General features: G+C 41.1%; 1 protein-coding gene and 1 long non-coding RNA gene across 3 annotated transcripts; both read left to right on the forward strand.

The window, feature by feature from the left end:
- Window positions 1-261: 261 nt before the first annotated feature.
- On the forward strand, window positions 262-7,626 carry THUMPD1 (THUMP domain 1 NAT10 acetyltransferase adaptor). Its single transcript, XM_081257979.1, has 4 exons — window positions 262-613; window positions 1,638-1,812; window positions 2,797-3,045; window positions 3,499-7,626. The coding sequence occupies exons 1-4, from the start codon at window positions 383-385 to the stop codon at window positions 3,918-3,920; spliced, it is 1,077 nt and encodes a 358-aa protein (XP_081114105.1). The 5' UTR covers window positions 262-382; the 3' UTR covers window positions 3,921-7,626.
- A 3,127-nt stretch (window positions 7,627-10,753) lies between these two features.
- Window positions 10,754-20,157, forward strand: LOC308628742. 2 transcript variants are annotated; one of them, XR_014017574.1, is made up of 3 exons: window positions 10,754-10,928; window positions 11,098-11,256; window positions 19,628-20,157. It is a non-coding gene; the product is annotated as an uncharacterized lncRNA (long non-coding RNA). The 2 variants fall into 2 exon arrangements; XR_014017575.1 differs by lacking the exon at window positions 19,628-20,157 and adding an exon at window positions 16,924-18,028.
- Window positions 20,158-22,680: the final 2,523 nt, after the last annotated feature.

Genomic DNA, 22,680 nt, shown 5'->3' on the forward strand with positions numbered 1-22,680 from the left:
AGGTGCCAAGGATGGTTGCGGAATCTAGGAGGCTTGAACCGGCATCAACGTTCTGGAAAGTGCCACTACCGCCACTTTTGGGATGGCTGCAAAGCCGCCTCCACCTGCGGCAGGCAGGCCACTTCTCTAGGGAAACACCTTTTTCCGGCAGTGAGGTGAAAGCGAGTGCCTGTCAATTCTGGCGAGGGTCGGGCCTCACGCCACCTCTCCGCAGCCTGCCGCCCATCGGCTTTAGGACCCGGCGGAACCGGAAATGAGGCTTGGAGGCGGGACTAGGGGAGGTCATCGCGCATACCCGACGTAATCAGCCCGCGCCCGCAGAAGTGAGGGCGCGAGGGCCGTGGAGAAGCACGTTTCTTACTTGCCTCAGCTCTCACGTACCATGGCGTCCCCCGTCCAGCAGTCTCCTCAGCCTGGCGGCGGGAAGCGCAAAGGCAAGGCTCAGTACGTGCAGGCCAAACGGGCTCGGCGCTGCGATGGCGGCGGGCCCCGGCAGCTGGAGCCCGGGCTACAGGGCATTCTCATTACCTGTAACATGAACGAGCGCAAGTGCGTGGAGGAGGCCTACAGCCTGCTCAACGAATACGGCGACGACATGTATGGTCCAGAAAAGGTACCGGCCCCGGGGAGGGCGGGCCAGCAGGCCTTTGAGGGAGGAGGGAAGGGTGGCAGGCCGGCTACCTGTATACGCATGCGCGAGGTTGGCCGCTTGAGTGGCGGTGAGGGGGCGTGTCCTCGCCTCTGTGTCCTCCCCGCCCCCCCTGCAAGGTCTCGGCTCCCGACCCCAACCCGGTCTTGTGCTTAAATGCTTGCACTTTGGGCTTTTTTCCCCCATCATTAATCACGGTTGCTCCCGTGTATAGATTGCTTCCTGCGGTTCAGGCGTTGTTTCTGAAGCTCTTTCAGAAACATTTACTTCTCATCGTAGCTTTGTGAAGTGTTGCTCACCGGGACACTGAGGTTGAAGTAGGTTAGGTACTAGCTGGTCCAAGTTCACAAGGGCACACTTCATTCGTCCTTAAGGTTTTTGCCATATCTTACCACCATTTGAACATTATGGTTGTAGTAATGTGTTTGTCCTAAGCAATAACATCTCTAAAATAGTGTTTTTAGTACTTACTAGTGCTAGTTACTTCTCAAATGCATATAAAAATACATTTCAAAAAGTAAGAACTTTTTGAAACAATACCGTATAAAGTCTCATTGTCCCATTTTGGAAATAATTATATTATTGGCTTAGGATTTGGACCAATACACACATGTACACCCCAAGGAATTAAATGGAGGAGCATAGTACAGAGGGCATTTAAATTCAGGTACTGTCATTTACTAGCTCAGGGGATGGGCATGTTATTAATTCTGCTGAGCTAGGTAAAAAAGAGAATAATGATAGGACTTCAGAAGTTTGGCTTAAAAAATTGCATATGGGGCTTCCCTGGTGGCGCAGTGATTGAGAGTCCGCCTGCCGACGCGGGTTCGGGGACGCGGGTGTGTGCCCCGGTCCGGGAAGATCTCACATGCCGCGGAGCGGCTGGGCCCGTGAGCCATGGCCACTGGGGGTTTCACATGAGTAGTTAATTAAGAGCTTTTAACATAAGCTGTTGTGGCATTTCTGCTCATTAGTTTTATGCAAACAGTTTGCAGACAAGGATCAGCAACCCTCTGGAAGTGAGGCAGAAGATGATGATGTGGAGGCTGCCTTGAAGAAAGAAGTTGGTGACATTAAGGCATCTACAGAGATGAGGCTGAGAAGATTCCAGTCAGTGGAGAGTGGAGCAAATAATGTAGTCTTCATCAGGACACTTGGGATAGGTGTGTCTGACTAATACATTTTAAGATTATTGATCCTGTGATATCTGGACAGCTGTCTCCGAGAACACTGCCTACAGAATGGCTTCATGGGCATGGCTCAGTTAATCATTTGATTGCATCCTCTCTACACTGTGTTAGCACTAGGCATATGGAGAGGTAGAATGGGGTGGTGGACATAGGGCTTAGGAGTGGAAACCTGGCTTTGCCACTTTATCTGTATGTAGCTTTAGGCAAAACAAGAATACACGGTTCTGTCTAAAAGGAGCAGCTGCTACTCAACCCCAGGCAGTTTGGAATGGCTCCAGCCATTTGGGAATGTAGTCTTAGGGGAGCCAGATCTTCTGATTTTTCAAAAGAAGTTGGAAATCTGGAGAAGTTTCTAGGTTTTTAAATGTAGCTAACTACTTTAAAAATATTGAAAGCACTCAGCAGCCCAAAACAGACTCGTATATAGTCAGGATGCCTCCTGAATACTACATTATGATCTTGTGCATTCATGGCTCTGGGGCTCCTCTGAGGTCTGAAATCTAGACTTCTGTACAAACTTAGCTAATGGGTTGATTAAATCTTTTTAAGTGACTTGCAGATTTTTGTTTTGTTTTTGTAAAAAAGCATGTACTATTTAATGTTTATTACTTCGATAGTTGCTGATACAGGAAAACAACAGCATGGTGTTGCCATCAGATAAATTAGACATCACAAATAAGTTAACTCCAGTGTCTTCAAGAACAATTGTTTCTGATAAAAGCAGAGTTAAAAGATGAGATACAGTATTAATACAGAGTAGGCACCAAAGAAATATTAATTGGGAAAAATGGTTGGTTAAACTTGTTTAAAATTCATTATGATGATTTTTTCTACTCTACTGTCAATTTATGTCACTGCCAATGAAAATTCATTTTAGAGAGTTTGAAGAGTTTAAAATGTCTGAGAACTTTTAAACTTACCTGTTTGTTCTGTGCTGATTTTTTCTTTTTATTTTAGAACCTGAGAAATTGGTGCATCATATTCTCCAAGATATATACAAAACCAAGAAGAAGAAGACTCGGGTTATTCTACGAATGTTACCCATCTCAGGCACATGCAAGGCTTTCTTAGAAGATATGAAAAAATATGCAGAAACATTTTTGGAACCCTGGTTTAAAGCTCCAAACAAAGGGACATTTCAGATTGTATATAAATCTCGAAATAACAGTCACATGAATAGAGAAGAAGTTATCAAAGAATTGGCAGGTATGTTTCTCTTAGTGATTTTACATAGGTGTGCCACGGTAAATACTTGTTCATAAGATTTTTTTTTTTTTGAGATTTAAGGCTTACATTTTTGAGTGCAGAACAAGTATATTAAAATGCCCTTAAATAATATCAAACCTAACTTCTCAGCATGTTGGGTATGAGATTTTTTTGGTAGTTAGATACTAAAGTCTTTTCCAAATCAAGATTGAATTTTCTTTGGGGAAAAAAGTGCTCTTGTTAAATGTCTCAGGATTTTATTTGTATTTATTTATTGAAAGCATTCAGGGAATTTGATGGAAGTCCATGTAGAAGAGTGGAATTTGATGAGTGGACTAGTATATACATATTGTTTTAACAAGTTCTAAATAGGAGGAGATGAAAGATTGTTTTTGTATCTGCTAAGCTTAAAGGTATCCTTCTTAACCTGTTTTCCTGTTATTTTTGTTACAGGAATAGTAGGCAGCCTCAATTCGGAAAATAAAGTAGATCTTACCAATCCACAGTACACAGTGGTAGTAGAAATCATTAAAGCTGTCTGTTGCCTGAGTGTTGTGAAAGATTACACGTTGTTCAGAAAATACAATCTCCAGGAGGTGGTGAAGAGTGCCAAGGACTCGTCACAGCTTAACCCAAAGCAGGCAGCGCTAACAGGAGATGGGAAAGAAGCTAAATTGGAATCTGGTGACAAATCAAATCAAAAGGACGCAGCAGAAGAAAAAAATAACCAGCAGGTGGTACCAGAGGATAGTGAGGAACTGGGTCAGACAAAACCAATATCTGAGACACCTGTGGTGAGTGAGGGGGCCGCTAAACCTGAACTTGCAAGTCAAGTCACAGAAGGATCTGAGTCACATGGAAATGACCTCTCATAGGAAAAAAAATCGTTTGGTGTTGGAGGTGGATTTCTCAACTACGGTTCTGTGAGATGTCGCTGGGATTCTATGTAAAATTGTTACTAAAAATATTGTTTTTGAGTTGGTGTGCTGCATAATGCTGTACTCAAAATAACTGAGCAGCCCCATTAATAGTTTTGTTAGAGATCTTCCAGCCCTATATAGCAGTGTGCATTTGGTTGAGCTAGAAGAGCCTATGGATAAATTGGTGAACACTACTGCACAGAGCGGAGGATGGCGGGAGGATGATGTTGGCCTCTCCCTCTTGATTACCTTCCCCACTCCCCCGCTTCTGCACTGCCAGCTGACTTATGGGAGTGAGCAAGCTCTGTGAAATCGAAACTCAGAGGGAAATTTTCATTCTAAGGAAGGAATTTTTGCATTTTGCAATTCAGCTGTCCCCTGCCACTTTGTTGTAAACATTGCAAAAACATGGGCCATATAGGTTAGAAGTGTATTGTTTTGTGAAGTTTTTGTACCTTTTGTGATTTTCTTGTTTAGTTTTTATGCCCCGCCTGCCTTTTTCTTTGGCTGCTCCGCGAGGCATGTGGGATCTTAGTTCGACAACCAGGGATCGAACCCGCACTCCCTGCAGTGGAAGCTATGCCCATTTTTATGTTTTCATAACATTTGTTACAACCAAATCTGACGGTGCAGTGCTGCAATTTTTGGAGGCAAGGTGTGAGATAGAAGTGTTCATTCTAGGCATACAATTAGATATTTCTGATGAGGTTAGTTATGAAGAATTAGTCTTCTGAGTTATTACAGTATACTAGTGCAGCAAGGCACGCAAATTCTTTACAATGTAAGCTACTTTACAATGTAAATGGACTTATTATTCAAGCTGTTCCATTCCATATCCTTTGTGAAATGCAACTTACAAACCGAACATTTGCTTCAGCAGTTGTAACTATAAATCATAGCTCCCTGACAAATAAAGACGATTATTTTAATGGCTTTGGAATATCAAGACAGTAAAGCTTTTGTTCGAAAAATCACGTTCAGTGAAAAGGTTTAGGAAGCAAATTATGTAGTAGCAGAACTTTTTCCAGGAAAGAAAAATTCACATAGTCGGTAAGAATCTAACAGTAACAACATTAAAATGCTAGGTCAAGAAGCAGTACAAGAAATTGAAAAGACTTTTCTCTCAATGTACTAAATTGACTTATGTCACATGATACTAAAGAGGTTTTGTTTAAAAGCAGCAGCAGTTGCTGATGAATCAACAGATTTCATGAATATTTGTCATGCTGTTGCATTTGTAAGATTTGTAAATTATAAGGAAATTCAAGGAAACTTTCGCCTGCTAGGAGCCTCCCAAAACAATGGTCAGTTTAAATTTAATAGGTCTTCATATCTGAAAAACAGCAGTGTGTCATCTGTACTCCTGGTGCCCCATCAGTGGCTGCCTCCATGAACAGTTTTGCCTCATTTTAGTAAAGGAAACTCCTGACGTTGATGTTACAGCACACTGCTTTCTTCACAGAGAAGTGCTGACATTAAAAACTTGGAGATGAAACGAAGAAAGTTTTAAATAATGCTGCAAAGATGGTTAACTTCATTAAAGATCCATTTTATGCAAGGCTGTTTAAAAAAAAAACCAAACTAAAACCTGAACAAAGAGCACATAAATCTCCTACATACAGAAATCCAGTACTTATCAGAGGAAGAGTTCTCCACGGGATATTTGAGTTGAAAGGTGAATTACCAGTAAATTATAAGTACAATAAAATACTAGGCCAGATTTTGCTAAATGCTTTGAAGATGAAGAATGGCTACAGAAACTAGGCTATTTAGGAGACATTTTTTCGTTGCAAGAACAAATGAACAGTTTTCTGAAAGGGCCTGGAGAAAAATGTTTTTTCTTAAAAGTGACAGGAGTCTTAGATTAAAAGAAACTGACGCTTTGGAATAATTACGTTGCCTAAGGCACTCTTGAAATGTTTCCACAGCCACTTGGGTTTGAGAATGAAGAAAGCAACAAGTCTCAGGTCTTATTTAAACTCCTCTCGCAGAACTGCAAAACCAAATTAAATAACATTTCCCCTCCTTTTCCCAACACTGGTATGTGACTGGATGAGGTGCCCTTTCGCAAAATCTCAGCCTGGGATTTTTTCACTGAGAGAAGAGGAAGAACTCAGAGTCCTATTCTGACAGTTCTGGATTTCTGTGAAACAAGAGTATCTTTCAGCTTAGTGCTCACACTCATATACATTGAGGATCCCCTTAATTTGAAAGTTTTTTCAAGGGTTCCTCCAGGGTAAAACAGAAAAAAGATGGGAGAGACAGACACCAAAGAGGGCTGCAAAATTAAATGTCCGGATTGAGAATACTAAAGGGTCGTGAAATTAGCTTTTGGAGTTGGATTTTATTAAGTTTTAACAAGTTCGGAAGTATTGTAAGTGTTAAGTCTTCCTGCACCAATGGCTATGTTTGTTTATTGGCTATTGAACACGGAAATATATTTTTATCCTCCTAGCTAGTGGTCCTGCTGGTAAAACGAAGGATTTGGGAGGAGTAAAGAGAATAGAAAGGGCCTTGCTGATGCAGATGAGGCTGGAACTTCCTTATATATCTTTAGATATTTAGAATGTTAACTCTTTAAAAGTTGAAGTTATTTTGAAAGGATGATAGGAGCATTGTAACTATCATTGGGGAAACACGGATGATAGGATTTTGGTGCCTTCATCAGACTTTTTCCAAGACAAAGATACTTTTATTTTGATAGTACAAGACTCTGGGAATAAAATTTGCTGTATGCTTACAGAAGGTACAAGCCTGTGGAACTGGGTTCCTTTTATTTTGTGAAAGCTGCTACTCTACAGAAAGATTTTGATTTAGTAGTTTGTTTTTAATCCTCTTTTGTATTTTTATCAATATTTGGTAAGACCTTAGTGTGACAAAAGCTATTCTTCCCCAAATGTAAGGTAGTACGGTGTTCTGTTGGAATCTGAATTCAGTCATTGAAAGATTTGTTTTCAGGTTTACCAACTGTTTATTTTCACTGACATCTGAGCATGTTATTCTATAAATGACAAGATTCCAGGGTGGGAATTGAGTGCTTTTTTTCCTTTTAATTTTTATTTTAAAAAATTATGTCAGTTAAACTCCACTTCAGTGTTGTGGTTTAGTAAAACTTGTTTTGCTCTGTGGAGGAAAGAGTGTTAAATTTGATATTTTAAAACATGTTTCCCGGGCTTCCCTGGTGGCGCAGTGGTTGAGAGTCCGTCTGCCGATGCAGGGGACGCGGGTTCATGCCCCGGTCCAGGAAGATCCCACATTCCACGGAGCGGCTGGTCCCGTGAGCTATGGCCGCTGGGCCTGTGCGTCTGGAGCCTGTGCTCCGCGGCGGGAGAGGCCACAACAGTGAGGGGCCTGCGTGTACCGCAAAACAAACAAACAAAAATTCCTTGCTGGGACTTCCCTGCCAGTCCACTGGTTGGGACTCCACGCTTCCATTGCCGGGGGCGCGGGTTTGGTCCCTGGTGGGGGAACTAGGATCCTGCAAGCCGCATGGTGCGGCCAAAAAAAAAAAAAAAAAAAACCCACATGTTTCCCTTTAGTTAAACATGGTTTCTAAATGTTATTTTTACTTGTATTTTGCTTTTGGTATGGCCAGATATTCAGCTTGTTTTTCAGTTTCTGATGTTTTCAGAAAAATCAAAATAAATTTGTTCCTTAAAGACTGGTGTTCTCTATCTCTCCTTTTTCTTTCTGCCTCTTAGTAAATCTCTTGCTTTATTGTCATAAAGTAGATATATCATAAAAGATGTTTTTATGTCAAATTATGTATCAAAAGTCATGTACATTGTCCAAAAAGTAAAGATACAAAAATTTATTAATTGCTCTTGAATAACTAAAAACTCTTAAGCGTTTTGTATCTTATTCAAGCATTAGATATTTCACAGTGAGTTTGCTTCAGAATGTATAGTACAGTACTTAATTAAGTTCACTAATTGGCTTTTGAATTCTTTGCATTCCTCACTTTTAACAGTAATATTTTAATTCACCTTAAAGAATTAGGGCTTCCCTGGTGGCACAGTGGTTGCACAGTGGTTGAGAGTCTGCCTGCTCGATGCAGGGGACACAGGTTCGTGCCCCGGTCCGGGAAGATCCCACATGCCGCGGAGCGGCTGGGCCCGTGAGCCATGGCCGCTGAGCCTGCGCGTCGGAGCCTGTGCTCCGCAACGGGAGAGGCCACAACAGTGAGGCCCACGTACCCCCCAAAAAAAAAAAAGAGTAGCATATAAAGATTTTAAGCAGAAGAAATTCTGTCTTGAGCATTTCTGTTAGAATAGTTCTTTATTTTGAATTAATCATGTAGTAGATAAATTCATTGTCTATTGTGCTTTTCTAATTAATCATTTGACCCCTGCTATTTTAAACACTACAAGTTGTTGTTTGGTCATCGTAATAATTTTCTTCCCAAATAATTTTAGATTTTTACTTATTTATTTTTTGGCAAAGTGCAAAACAAAAATTCAGTTGAATTTTTCAACTAGAAAAAATCTTAAGCATTTTAAGTAGTCACTGAATTATCAGGAAGCAAGGACTAAAAGAAAGCAGCCCTGTTAACTACTTAATACCACAGTGTTCTTGTTAGGCTATGTTCAACCCCATTCGTGGTCTCTTAAAACGTTGTGTTTGATTTTCCCAGTGATCGTCTTTGGGAGTTCTTTAACAAATTCCAGCTAATCAACAGAATAACATATTATGAGACACTTGATTCCATTTTTACTCTACCAACTGTCAGTATAATAGGGGAGAGCTTTCATGAAACTCTGGCATTGAGTTTCAGGGTCTGGGTGTTGTCTTAACTGAAGCTAATTGGATGCCTTGGTCACCAGAAACTGTTCCATTTATATATAAAGATGACAGTGGAGCTCCATCATACTGGTTTTTAGTGCAAATTCACCTGTATGCTTTTTTTTTTTTGCAGTACGCGGGCCTCTCACTGTTGTGGCCTCTCCCGTTGCGGAGCACAGGCTCTGGACGCGCAGGCTCAGCAGCCATGGCTCACGGGCCCAGGCGCTCCGCGGCATGTGGGATCTTCCCGGACCGGGGCACGAAGACGTGTCCCCCTGCATCGGCAGGCGGACTCTCAACCACTGCGCCACCAGGGAAGCCCTCCAATCACATTTTTATATGCAACAGATAGGAGGTTTCTTTCTTCAGTTGTCAACTCCACATCCATCCCTGCTGCTTTCTTCATTGATTCCACCATTTTGTTGTATTGCTCAGCCTGCTTGGGCAGCTTTGCTTGGTGCACCGCATCCTCCCAATCATCCATAGCGGCGGTGGCTCCCGCAGGGTCTGCGGGCCTTCGATGGAAGGGGATAGCTTCTCCGACACTCTCCCACAATTTTTTTTATTTTGTTTGATTGTTTCCTTGGCTTTTCCTTGTTTTTTTCACGCCCCTCTTCACTAGAAGGGAGCTCTTTGGGTAGGGACATTTTGTCAATTACCATTTACTTCCCAGAACCAAAATAAGGTCTGGAACATATATGGTCAATGAGCGAATGCATGAATGAGTGAACACGGGGACGTGTATTCATTTTGTTACTCTCAGTGAAACATTTGTACCAGTGATTCCTGAACAATTGTGGGTCACATTTTCCTTGAGTGTAGTGTGCACATAAACACATGCGACTGTGCTGCAGACAGCATCAAATGCTCTATTTTCCCTATGAAAAATTGCACCTCAACCCATTAGCCTTAAATTGTCCAGGCTTCTTAGGCCAGAACATATGCATGCGTTTAAATGCTTTTGGGAAAAGGTGTGTGTGAAGTCGACTCAGCCCGGAGAATACTTTTAACCCTGAAAAACGAAGCCTTTCCACTGCTCCTTGAGGGAGCCTACAGACTGGTTGAGACCCACAACCAAAATTATTTTAGAATAAGGTCCATACTGCTCTCTCTGGCACCAGCAACACGCACCAGGGTATTGGGTTGCTATCCTCATGCCCACTGCCAATCTGGGGATGGTAGGTGGTCAGTTTGAAACATCACAGCCTTCTCTTATGTCAAAGCAGAAAATTCTTGCTTCACCAAGTCTTCCTCTGGTTGTGAAGCGATGGAAGTTACTATTTGAAGGTAATAAAATTGGTAACTTGTGGGACTGATGGAAGTTATTTCATCCATCTGCCATCTCTAAAGCACTTTTCATGGAAAACATCAGCCAAGGATACACGCAGTAAGTTAACAACAGGTATGCAGCTTCCTCTAGGTTTGCATTCTGACTCTGTCATGTGTCTGTCACCAAATGGCAACTTTTAAAATAAGCTCTCACGATCAAGATGGTGATGCTAGAGAAATTGTCTAGTATAAACTGAATTTCATATGTTTAAAAATGACCAGAAATGCTTTTTTAAAAATGAAGATGAAAGTGAAATGGAAAACTAGTGTAAAGAATGTGAAAATTTGGTTTCACCGAAATATTTTCATGGTTAAACACAATCATATGCCGTTTAGCATGTGTAAGTAGTAGTCTGTGTTTATGCGGCCAGTGCTTACAGCAGTAAAAATTATGCAAATACATGCATAAATTCTACGTTTCATTCAACACTCAAAAAACCCAAAGATTTCTTTGTTTTCCAGCCCCTGTGGGTAAGACACGGCCCGATAGAGGAAAGTCTTGGCTGGAGCGGTGCGCCAGCTGAGTGACCACCTCGCTGAGAATTTCCCAGGACGTTCCCAGAACGGCCAGGAGGGGGCGCGCGGTCACGGCTAACGGGCACGGGGCGGTTTCCCTCCATGCAGTGCGCAGCGAAGGCCGGCAGGGGGCGGGCGCACGCGTCTTCTCCGACCAAAGGCGCCTCAGGGCAGGGCGGGCCGGGTTCCCGCCCCACGGCCTAGGGCGCTGCATCCGCAGTGAGAACCGCAGTTCCCTTTCCAAATGTTCCGTGTCTGAGGGAGCGACTGCGGAGGCTCTGGACCAGCCGCCGTGCGTAGGAAGCTTCCTCAGCTGGCTGAGCGCTGAGCGGGGAGGTTTGTGCGGCTTCCCCGGGACCCATGCGTTTTCTGGGCTGTTCCCGGTGTTTTATTTACTTTCTTTAAGAATGTTTGAACAAGGCTTATTGACTGAAGTATCCGTTGGTTGAGGGCTTGACGGCTCTAAATCAGAGCTGCAGTGGCTTGTTTCCTTGTTTCTGTACAGATTCGAGGATGTTTCTGGGGAGAAATCCCAGCACGGGCTCAGAGGAAGTGGAGATTCCCTTCAGTGGGACGTGAACACACTCAATACTCAGTATCAGGACCTTCGAGGAGAATGAGCTGGGGACCCGCTTTCCGAGTCATGTTGGAACCAGAACTCCAGGTAAAAAGCGAAAACGCACTCCAGTGCATACATGGTTTCACTAATTTTTAATGGCTCAAGTTTTCCAACAGCGTTGAAGTAGCTGAAAACTATGGAGAACCTGACAAGTAAGTGTAATAAAACTTATGTTATTTTAAACTTAAATATTTAGTATATACCCAAAGCAGAATTCATTATAATTTTACTTTACTGTCTTTATTAAAACCAAGGTCACTAATAATGTTTTAAGAATATACTTGTTAGCTTGTCTCCTTTTCAGTTGAGAGACTTGCTGTGTTTTATAATTTCTCATGATCTATGACGATCTTAAATAATTTTGAATGATTTCAGCTTACTAAAGCCTCATTCACAGGACCCCACTGTTATTTATTGTTAATTAAATGATCAAGCCCACATTACAACTGGTTAATATGGCACTAAGCAAAATCTGTGCATCAGTTTTAGAAGCAGCAGCATGATGGTGTTTTTAAATATGTGAACATTGATGCTTACCTTCATACATTTCCAATTTCTATGTTTTTCTTTTTTGCATATTTTCTTTTTTTTGTTAAATTTATTTATTTTTATTTATTTTTGGCTGCGTTGGGTCTTCATTGCAGCGCGCGGACTTCTCATTATAGTGGCTTCTCTTGTTGTGGAGCATGGGTTCTAGGCATATGGGCTTCGGTAGGTGTGGCTCACAGGCTCTAGAGCGCAGGCTCAGTAGTTGTGGCACACTGGCTTAGTTGCTCCTAAGCATGTGGGATCTTCCTGGACCAGGGCTCGAACCCGTGTTCCCTGCATTGGCAGGCGAATTCTTAACCACTGCGCCACCGGGGAAGTCCCTCTTTTTTGCGTATTTTTTAATTCAGATATTATATTCATATGTCTTCCTACATTTTACATTCATCACCCATACATTCAAGGCTTGTTTCATTTGCTGTAAGAAAGGAGATAGGCCTTGTACTGAGCATGTGGCTTTATTTAATATCAGAATTGGTTTTTATATATCTTTATTAACTTTCAACTGAGTTGAAAATATCATCCTGTAATGACAAGTTACATATATAATCTAATCTCATTGCATCAGGATGATTTGGTTTCATCATAGTGTATTTCTTCATTTGATATTTTATGTGTATGTACTTATTGAATATATGTATATTAGACATGAGACTATCCCACCAGTTCATCGAATTTGAAAAAGGAGAGGTATTTTTTCTTCTTATATTCTCAATATTTTCCGGGTCTAACCTAACTTCCTAGTAGCATTTAAAATTCCTTTTGAATTTTATTACATAAATAAGGGCCATATCTCCATCCATCATTAGCTATGTGGTTAGGTGTATCAACAGTATAATAACCTATAATTCCTCTTAACTCAGAAACATTCTGAGCTTTCAGTATATTCTTATGATCTCCTAAGAAGTAAATTAGTTATTGCATGAAAATTATCAAAATCTAAGTCACTTAGATAAAATATTCTTTTATTCTTTGAATCGATTTTATCACTTGCTGGAAAACATCATTTAGTAAATTATGAGTTTGAATAATTCTTTTAAACCCTTCTGTTTTAGAAAAGACCATGGTGAAACACTGTACCTTTGGGGTAATCAATTCTGTTTATGTTCTATCAATGAGCCAAAGATGGCTCTGGTGTATTGGCGGGCTGGTACCCCCTGTTAGCTCAAAAGCCTCCTGGTGCTAAACTCAAATTTTTATACATTGAGTTTTTTAAAACATAGCCTCAGTAAGAGAGTCTTAGTCATTTACGTTGTTCCTGATTTTCATATCCCGTGAAACTGTGCCCAACATCTGCTAATTGTAGGTAAGTTCAACTCTGTAGCTCTGCAAGACCCCAAGCTACTGCTGCCCTTCTGAGTGCTCTGAGACTCCCAGCCTGGGTGCGCAGGGACCTAATTTAGGCACGTCAGCTTCCTCTCCATTTCCCCTCTTCCCAGAGAGATGCCTGGTCGCCTTCTGCTTCTGGGTAGTAGCCATTGGAAGGTCTCCTGCTGTGATGGACGTCTCTTCATGCGAACCTTGTCAGAGTTGCCCGCATGCAGCTTGTTGCATGTTACTGCCACCTCATGGTCACTTCTTTTTCCTTCAGCCTGAAACACCTCAAACTCACTGTACATTCTGCCAGTCTTTGAATCTCTCTTTGAATTGGAAATATTTGATTCTGTTTGTTACTGCTGAAAGGTATTCATGGGAACAAAATAAAAACAAGGATTATTCAGAACAACTGAGCCAGTCACAATGAATCACTTGGCTATTTGTTCCTTTTTTGAAAATGTTCAGCCATGGTGTGAAATACACTCTCTAAAATCTCAGTGTTGTCTACCATCCATGGTGACCAACTTTACAGAGACGCTTCAAAACCAGAAAGCCACATAATTGTATAATACACAATATAATGTTGTATGCATATATGTATGTATGTATGTATTATTATTATTATTATTAATTTTTCTTTTGCGGTACGTGGGCCTCTCACTGTTGTGGCCTCTCCCGTTGCGGAGCACAGGCTCCGGACGCGCAGGCTCAGCGGCCATAGCTCACGGGCCCAGCCGCTCCGCGGCATGTGGGATCTTCCCAGACCGGGGCATGAACCCGTGTCCCCTGCATCGGCAGGCGGACTCTCAACCACTGCGCCACCAGGGAAGCCCCTATATATGTATTATTTTAACATAAAATAGGTAAAATGGATGTTTCTGTGAATTATATGTTATTGTGTAGTACTTGATCTAATGTATACATAATGGCAGCATAAATGCTAGTATTTAAATAAAACAAGGGTACAATAAGAGTAGTGTCAATTACTAGTTACTAACTAATAGTAGGAGTAAATATTCAATCATATGTAAAAAGAGAAAACAATGATTATTAAAAACTTACTTTTATAATAGATTTATTTTTAAAATTTAAATTAAATTAAAAAAATTTTTTTTGGCCGCACCACATGGCATGTGGGATCTTAGTTCCCTGATCAGGGATCAAACCTGTGCCCCCTGCAGTGGAAGCGTGGAGTCCTAACCACTGGACTGTCAGGGAATTCCCTATAACAGGTTTAGATTTGCGAAAAAAAAAATATTGTGAAGATAGTATTGAGAGTTTCCACATGCCTAAGACTCAGTTCGCCCTAATTGTGAATGTCATAACACTTGGTACATTGTCACAATTAATATCCAGAATTGATACAATAGTATTAACTAAAGTCCACATTTTACTTAGATTTGCTTGGGTGGGTTTTAACTTTTTCTGTTCCAGGACCCAGCCCAGCTGGCACATTGTATTTAGTCATCATGTCTCCTTAGGCTCCACTTGGCTGTGACAGTTTCTCAGACTTGGCATATTTTTCATAATCTGGAAAGTTTTGAGGAGTATTGTTCATGTATTTTGTATAACAGTCCTAGTTTGTATATATCTTATGATATTTCAGATGTTTAGACTGGGGTTATTAGTTTTCTGGGGCAAGGAGGGGTGAAGATCAGGAGGCAAAATGTCACTCTTATCACTTCATCTCTAGGATGTTTACTTTCGAGATGACTTGTTGGTGTCGCCTTTAATCACCTGGATGAGGCAGTGTTAGGCAGGTTTCTCCTCTGTCCATAGTGTACCTTCTCTTTGATTAAATCACTATATGCACATCATAAGGAGTGGGAAGTTATGTGTCTTGTCTTTGAGGACTGAGTATCTATGTAATCGTGCCGATTTTTTCTATATGGAAAACGTTTATTTCTCTCCATATGGACTCCTTGAAATTTCTTTTATGTTTTCTAGAATAGTGCAGTACTTCTTTATATGTTTTCTTGCTCAAATAGTTCCAGCTTTAGCCATTGGGTTCTCTTTCAGGTAGCTCCAGTGTCCTGCTTGTGCACCCCATCTTTGTTTTTTGTTGTTTTGTTTGTTGGTTTTTGAGAACTACCTTACTTCCTGGCACTAGGGAAAGTTGCTGTGCACTCACTTTGCATGTCCTGCTTCAGTCTTAGTTTCAGCCAGGTCTTCAAAGTGCCCTCGTTTCTCCTTTTGGAGAATGGTATTTAAAACCTAAATCAGGGAGTTCAGTGTGCTCATCACTACTAAGGTGTTCTTGATTCTTCGCCATCTCAGCAGACAGTGCAAAGAAGAGTGTGTCTATATACTAATCTATGTATATACACGTCACAACCACTATCTGTATGGAACAAGTTTAATACATATGATGGCAAACATGAATTCATACAGATGACTCCACCTGTGACCTATTACTGTATGGATGATTCTAGCCTTTTCCATATAAGAGGGTGTGGAGACAAGGGAACCCTCTTACACTGTTGGTGGGAATTTAAACTGATATAGCCACTATGGAGAGCAGTATGGTAGTTCCTTAAAAAACTACAAATAGAACTACCATATGACCCAGCAATCCCACTCCTGGGCATACACTCAGAGAAAACCATTATTCAAAAAGATACACGCACCCCAATATTCATTGCAGCACTATTTACAATAGCCAGGACATGGAAGCAACCTAAATGTCCATCGACAGAGGAATGGGTAAAGAAGATGTGGTACATGTATACAATGGAATATTACTCAGCCATAAACAGTGATGAAATTGTGTCATTTGCAGAGACGTGGATGGACCTAGAGACTGTCATACAAAATGAAGTTAGTCAGAAAGAGAAAAACAAATACTGTATATTAACACATATATGTGGAATCTAGAAAAATGGTATAGATGATCTTATTTGCAAAACAGAAATAGAGACACAGATGTAGAGAACAAATGTATGGATACCAAGGAGGAAATGGGGGGCCTGGGATGAATTGGGAGATTGGAATTCACATACATACACGACTATTTATAAAACAGATAACTAATAAGAACCTATAGTATAGCACAGGGAACTTTACTCAGTGGTCTGTGGTGACCTAAATGGGAAGGAAATCCAGAAAAGAGGGGATATATGTATATGTATGGCTGATTCACTTTGCTGTACAGCAGAAACTGACACAGCAGTGTAAAGCAACTATACTCCAATAAAAATAAATAAATAAAAGTTTAATTTGAAAAATGAACCAAATTACATTTGCAGTATAAAGCCAAAAAGTGGGGATTGGTCAAGCCTTGCCCTGAGCTTTCAGTTCAAGGAGAGAGATATTTAGGATTTCCCAGGTATCTCGTCTTGTCCATATAATTTCTTATATGCCCTTCATTCTTACGGAACCTGCAGTTTTATGGGGAAAGAAACTTGAATGTATATAATACAACAGTAAACTCACTGAGAACATAGTGAAAAGATGCCTAGTTCCTTTGTTCTCCATTTCTTCACGCTTAAGTGTCTACAAAGAGTCTTGTCATTCAGGGCAGGTCTAAAATATAGTGTATTAATAGAAAATTTGAGGTAAATTTCACAGTAAAAATAAGTTTGACTCCGTAAGTCATGCATACAGTGAATGGTAGACCCACAAACAGTGTTTCTTGGGCAGCTTTCAAGGGGCAAAAATCTTAGCTTTCAAATGAGGTAACTTTGTATCTTCCCCAAATTCTACTTTAAAGACTTGATTTTACCATACATTTACTTAGATCTTTCTAACTAGCTCTATGAGAGAAATGTGATGCACATTTTTTTTCCAGTGAAAGAAAACTATCTTCACTGAGTCATGCATGTAGTGAATTCTTTTTTTTTTTTTTTGCAGTACACGGACCTCTCACTGTTGTGGCCTCTCCCGTTGCGGAGCACAGGCTCCGGACGTGCAGACTCAGCGGCCATGGCTCACGGGCCCAGCCGCTCTGCGGCATGTGGGATCTTCCCAGACCGGGGCACGAACCCGTGTCCCCTGCATCGGCAGGTGGACTCTCAACCACTGTGCCACCAGGGAAGCCCGTGTAGTGAATTCTTTAACAGAGTTGTAGCACTAGGTTTTCTAAGTCTCCGTTGACCTGAAAAAGCCTCACTTTTCAGCTGGGAAAATCTGTACCTTCTTTTCTGGTTAGAGGGAAAGTCTTGTTTCTCCATTAGATAAATAGTTGTTTGTGGTAAGCTGCTTAAAAATAATTGTATGGTTTTTCTGGAAAGCTTTTTTACTCAGAGTTTCATGCATTCAGTGAATGTTAGGCCCAGAACACCAGTGTTTCCAAGATGGCTTTGAAGCTCAAAATCTTAGCTTTCAAACCAGGTAAGGATGTATCTTCCCCAGTTTTGCATTAAAGATTTGACTGAACCATATATTTATGTAGATGTTTCTTATAAGCTACTTACTTAGCTTTTAGAGAAATAATCCATGGCATTTTTGGAGTTATAACCCTCAAAAATTGTTTGTTTAAATTGAGGATTCCCTTTGTCTTGAAAAAGTCACCCCAAATGTGTAAATTTCAATTTGAAAATCACATGTGTTCAAAGTCTCTGTCTCTTGTCAATTTTGTGGCATCTTTGTAGTTTCTTGGGAACTCTGTAGAATGTTGCAAAGTTTTTTTGTTTGTTTTTTTTTGTTGTTGCAGAGTTTTTAAGGACAGGGGGCTTAGAAGTGAGGGTGAGAAGGGCAACTGGGATGGGAAAGAAAATAGGAGAACTTCAAATTATTTGTACTTTTTATTCATTCTTTAAAATTATTTTTGATATTTGTATGATGCACATAAATACATATGTATAATTTATAAATAAATAAACATGTATTAGGGGAGTGAGTTAAAAATATTTTACTGAGGGGTGTATATATTTAGTCGGGATACCACTACCTTAGGGAATCACTGCACTGCTGAATGACTTTATTAACTTGAGAATAATATATTATAACTTGAAAACAGAAACAGACTGATAGATACAGAGAACAAACTGGTGGTTGCCAGAGGGGATGAGTGTTGGTGAGGGATGAAAAAAACAGGTGAACAGAATTATAGGTACAAACTTCCAGATATAAAATAAATAAGTCACAGGGATGTAATGTACAGATAGGAGATGTACTCAAAATATTGTAACAACTTTGGTGATTATGTTAACTGGTCTTATTATGTTGATCATTTTATCATTTTTTTCATCTTATCATTTTTTAAAATTAATAATTTATTTACTTGGCTGCGTTGGGTCTTCGTTGCTGCGCGTGGGCTTTCTCTAGATGCGGCGAGCGGGAGCTACTCTTTGTTGCGGTGCGCAGGCTTCTCATCGCGGTGGCTTCTCGTTGCAGAGCACGGGCTCTAGGCACGCGGGCTCAGTAGTTGTGACTCGCAGGCTCTAGAGCACAGGCTCAGTAGTTGTGGCACATGGGCTTAGTTGCTCTGCGGCATGTGGGATCTTCCCGGCTCAGGGTTCGAACCTGTGTCCCCTGCATTGGCAGGTGGATTCTTAACCACTGCACCACCGGGGAAATCCTGATTGCTTACTAATGTATAAAAATATCAGTTCACTGTTGTAAACCTGAAACTAATACAATATTGTGTGTTAATTACAAATCAATAATAAAATAAAATAAAATATCCACCAGAATGTGAATATACTGTGATATACTCATCTCCCGGAGTCCACTAAAATTCACCAGAGTTTTACGTTTGTCCTAGTCAAGAAACATAGTCTGCTAATCAAATAGCAACACTTTTTACGAATCTGGATTTATCACTGTTGAAGGGAATATCATTTTTAACTGACACATTCCAAATTTTTTTTTGTATTTGAAGATTATTTATTTACATCTTTATTGCTTTGCAATGTTGTGTTAGTTTCTGATGTACAACAAAGTGAATCAGCTATATGTATACATATATCCCCATATCCCCTCCCTCTTGAGCCTCCTTCCCACCCTCCCCAAAATTTTAAATCTAGCAGATTGATCATTCTGACACTTTAAGTGTTACCTTTATCCTATAGTGAGAATGATTTTGATCACATCTCCTTACTCAATGCCCATCGTATGATCTCTTTACCTTCTCCAGGCTCCGGAATGAGTGATGTTGGGAACCCATACTTTTAGGGAAAATCTATGACTTACTTACCCAAAGTACAGAATCTACCTTTCTTCCCTTCACTCCATCTCCTTCTCCATTTGGCTTGTATATAGAAATCACAATATTAAGCCAGTACCTTTCAGATTGGCTTACTGTAACTACAGGCATACTCATTTTATTGTTTCACTTTATTGTGCTTCACAGATACTGTGGTTTTTACAAATTGAGGGGTTTGGGCAACCCTGCGTTGTTAGATGATGGTTAGCATTTTTTAGAAATAAAGTATTTTTAAATTAAGGTATGTACTTTTTGAAGGATCTTTTGCTACTGCACACAATAGATTACAGTATAGTGTAAGCATAACTTTTATATGCGCTGAGAAACTGAGAAAATTTTTTTATATACACTGGGAAACTGAAAAAAATTTGTGAGGCTCACTTTATTGCAATATTCGCTTTATTGCAGTGGTCTGGAACTGAACCTGCAATATCTCCAAGATGTGCCGGCACAAGGAAATCATGGACTCTTGTTTTTTTCATGATGAGATAAAAATAGACTACCTCATCCTTCCTGCCTTTGTCTAGTTAAAGCCTTTAAGATGCCCCAGTAACCTTCAGAACCAAGAAGTAATGATTGTCAAGGCCCTGTGACCCAGTATATGTTGTGCATAACTTCCCTGGAAATCATTAGCTCTAGAGAATCCACAGACTAACTAATTTGTGTATGTGTTGGTGGCATAAGTTGCCCCCGGGTTGCTGCAATTATCTGTAGATAGAAGGAGGGACTTACCCTGAAAAAGGATAGTCACCTCACTTGCATTCAATATTATTTCAACATCAGGTTCAAGTTGTGAAATGTCAGAGGGGGTGGTCATTATATCACATGATAAAAAGTTTAGACTTTATCTGGACAGTAATGAACTCAGTCAACAATTGATTTCTAAATGATTACCTTGGTAACCGAGTGGTAAATGTATTAAAGGAGAATTTGAGAAATGCTTAGAAGAAGAATTCCTTCTTCTTGGAACCTGGTAACTTAGTGACTAAGTAAGGCAGATAGGGTTAAGGGCAAGGAGGCACAGAAGTATGATGTCTAGGTGTTTGATTAAGTAAACTGGAAGAGGTGGTTGTAAGACTCGGAGAGGAATAAGTTTGGAGGCAGGAACACAGAATTCAACTGTGGTCATGTTAATTTATCTACGCTGTCTATGAAATACTGAGGTTAGTGTATATTTAGTAATCAGCTGGATAGTTAAGTTTGAACTCTGGGGGAAGTAAAGATTTTTAATGTGGTTAGGAAATTATTGAGAGAGAAAGAGGGAATAAATGGAATGAGAGAAACTGTTGGGTGTGCATGAGTCCTTGGAGAGCAGCAATACTTTAATAGAATAAAGAGGAAGAGAATCCTATAATCAATATTGAGAAAGAAGACTCAGAAAAGGCAGGATGTGATAACAGAAAGGTAGAAGAGAGCAATGAAAGGGCTGATTAACATTGCTGTTTAATTTTAGCTACCCTTAATTACAACTTCAGTGCACCAAAAGAGCCAGTCTGCCTACAAAAGCAGAGAGAGAGGGGAGGAGTGAGCAGGGCAGGGGCATTTGCTCAGAAGAGCAGGTATATTTTCAGACTCTAAGATCCAGCTTTTGGGTGGAGTCATGACTTTTTTCAGTCATTCTTCTCTACTCACCCATGGGCACCATTCTATCGTCCACATCCCTCCAGGGCCCAGCTACTCTGAAAAAAAGAGGGTCCTGGGAGAAGAGAAACCGAGACCCCTGGGGCTGTGAGCTGGATATAGAGCCTGTCTGTCCCACATTGGGTTTGGGAGCTCCAGATGTCCCAGCAAAAGCCCCACAGAAGGTATGAGAGAATGTGATATCTGAAACGGGTAATGCAGAAAGGGCCCTGCAGAGAACTGGGCTGATAGAATCTCTGCCATATTTTGATGCCACTATCTCCCCACACAGTTACCAGGACAATTGAGTCAGGAGAGGATTATAGAGAACTCATACCAGCTCTTAAATGCCCTAGACCAGAAGTGACTTGTATCACTTCCACCTGCAGTTCCTTGTCCAAAAGTGGAATTCAATAGCCTCACCCTGACTACAGAAGAAGCTTGGACATAAGGGAGACGTGCACATGGAATCTTTAGAGAATTCTACTGTCTCTGAGGCACAAAGGGATAATAAACTCGCTCAGTGTCCCAGAGCTGGTAACGGATAAAAGCTAGACTGAAACCCAGGCTGCCCAGCCCCAGAGCCTGTCTTCTTGACCACAATGCTGGTATTACAATTCCACACTGGAGATCTACTGAGATCCAGAGGTCACCTTGTGCACTGTTCCTCTGTCCCCATTCTTTTCTCAAAAGTGGCTGCCTCTTCTGCTTGAGTAACAGGGTGTTTTGTACTTCATAATCTTTAGCTTACTATGGCCAGTCAACTAGCCCTGCCTTCTTGCTCCTCTTCATAAAATAAGAGTCTATCCTGAGCAAGGATTCACCGTGAATGCATCGGCCAGAAGGAGCAAGACCCACCCCTCAGAAGCCAGGCTTACCTCTCAGCCCTAGCAGGGGTGTTCTAGCTGTCTCCAGCAGTCTTTGGTGGTGGCTTTGAGCAGAGGTAATTTTCTCCCTAGTTCAAAGGAGGTTGGAAGGCAAAAGGGGCTGGGAAAGTTGCACCAGGATACTAGACATCCCCCATCCCCTTACAACTCCCCAACAAGGCTCTAGAAGAAAACGAACAGTACAAGCCACTACTTGTGACAATCTGGACTTATCCAGTGCAACATCAATGTCAACCCAGTGTCTACATGCCTGGCTGGGCCAGGCACGCTGCAGACTTTACCTTGTGCGAACCTTTCAAAGATCCCGTGGGACAAATCTTATTAACAACCACCCACTCCTCCACTTTTCGGATGAGAAAACAAAAGTTCGAAGAGGTAAATGGCTTGCCATGGGCCATCTTATAAGTGTTTGTGCCAGCATTTAAGCTCAAGACTTTGGGATTCCAAAGACCCCGCATCTTGCCAGTACACCACACTGCTTCTCTTAGAATCCCGCGTTAGTAAAAACAGCCAACATTGATTATGCCGAGCACTGTGCTATGTACGTTTCATGAATTATTTCATCTAATACTAACAATGACAACAACAAAGAGCAACCGTAGGAAATAGGTGTCACCGTTAGCACTCCCATCTCATAGATAAGGAAACTGAAGTGTAGAAAAAGGAGGTCCATGAAAGTCAAAGAGAGAGTAAGCGGCAGACCTAACGCTTAAACCCAAATCTCTCTGCCTCGGATCACAGGCTTTAACTACTAGGCAACTCTGCCACCTGGAGACCTCGGACTGGGAGAGGGGAGCAGGTTAGCTACAGAGAACTTGTGAAAGTGCTCCATTTGGCTTTATCTGTTCATTCACACTGCAAGGCCTCCCTACCATAATTGGAGATTACGTTATATAGTTTTTCTAACTGATTTTCTCTCCATGAGGGCTTGTGATTGCTTTCTGACCTGTTATA

This window comes from Mesoplodon bidens (assembly GCF_964165515.1).
Source record: "Mesoplodon bidens genome assembly, chromosome: 15".
Classification (NCBI taxonomy): domain Eukaryota; kingdom Metazoa; phylum Chordata; class Mammalia; order Artiodactyla; family Ziphiidae; genus Mesoplodon; species Mesoplodon bidens.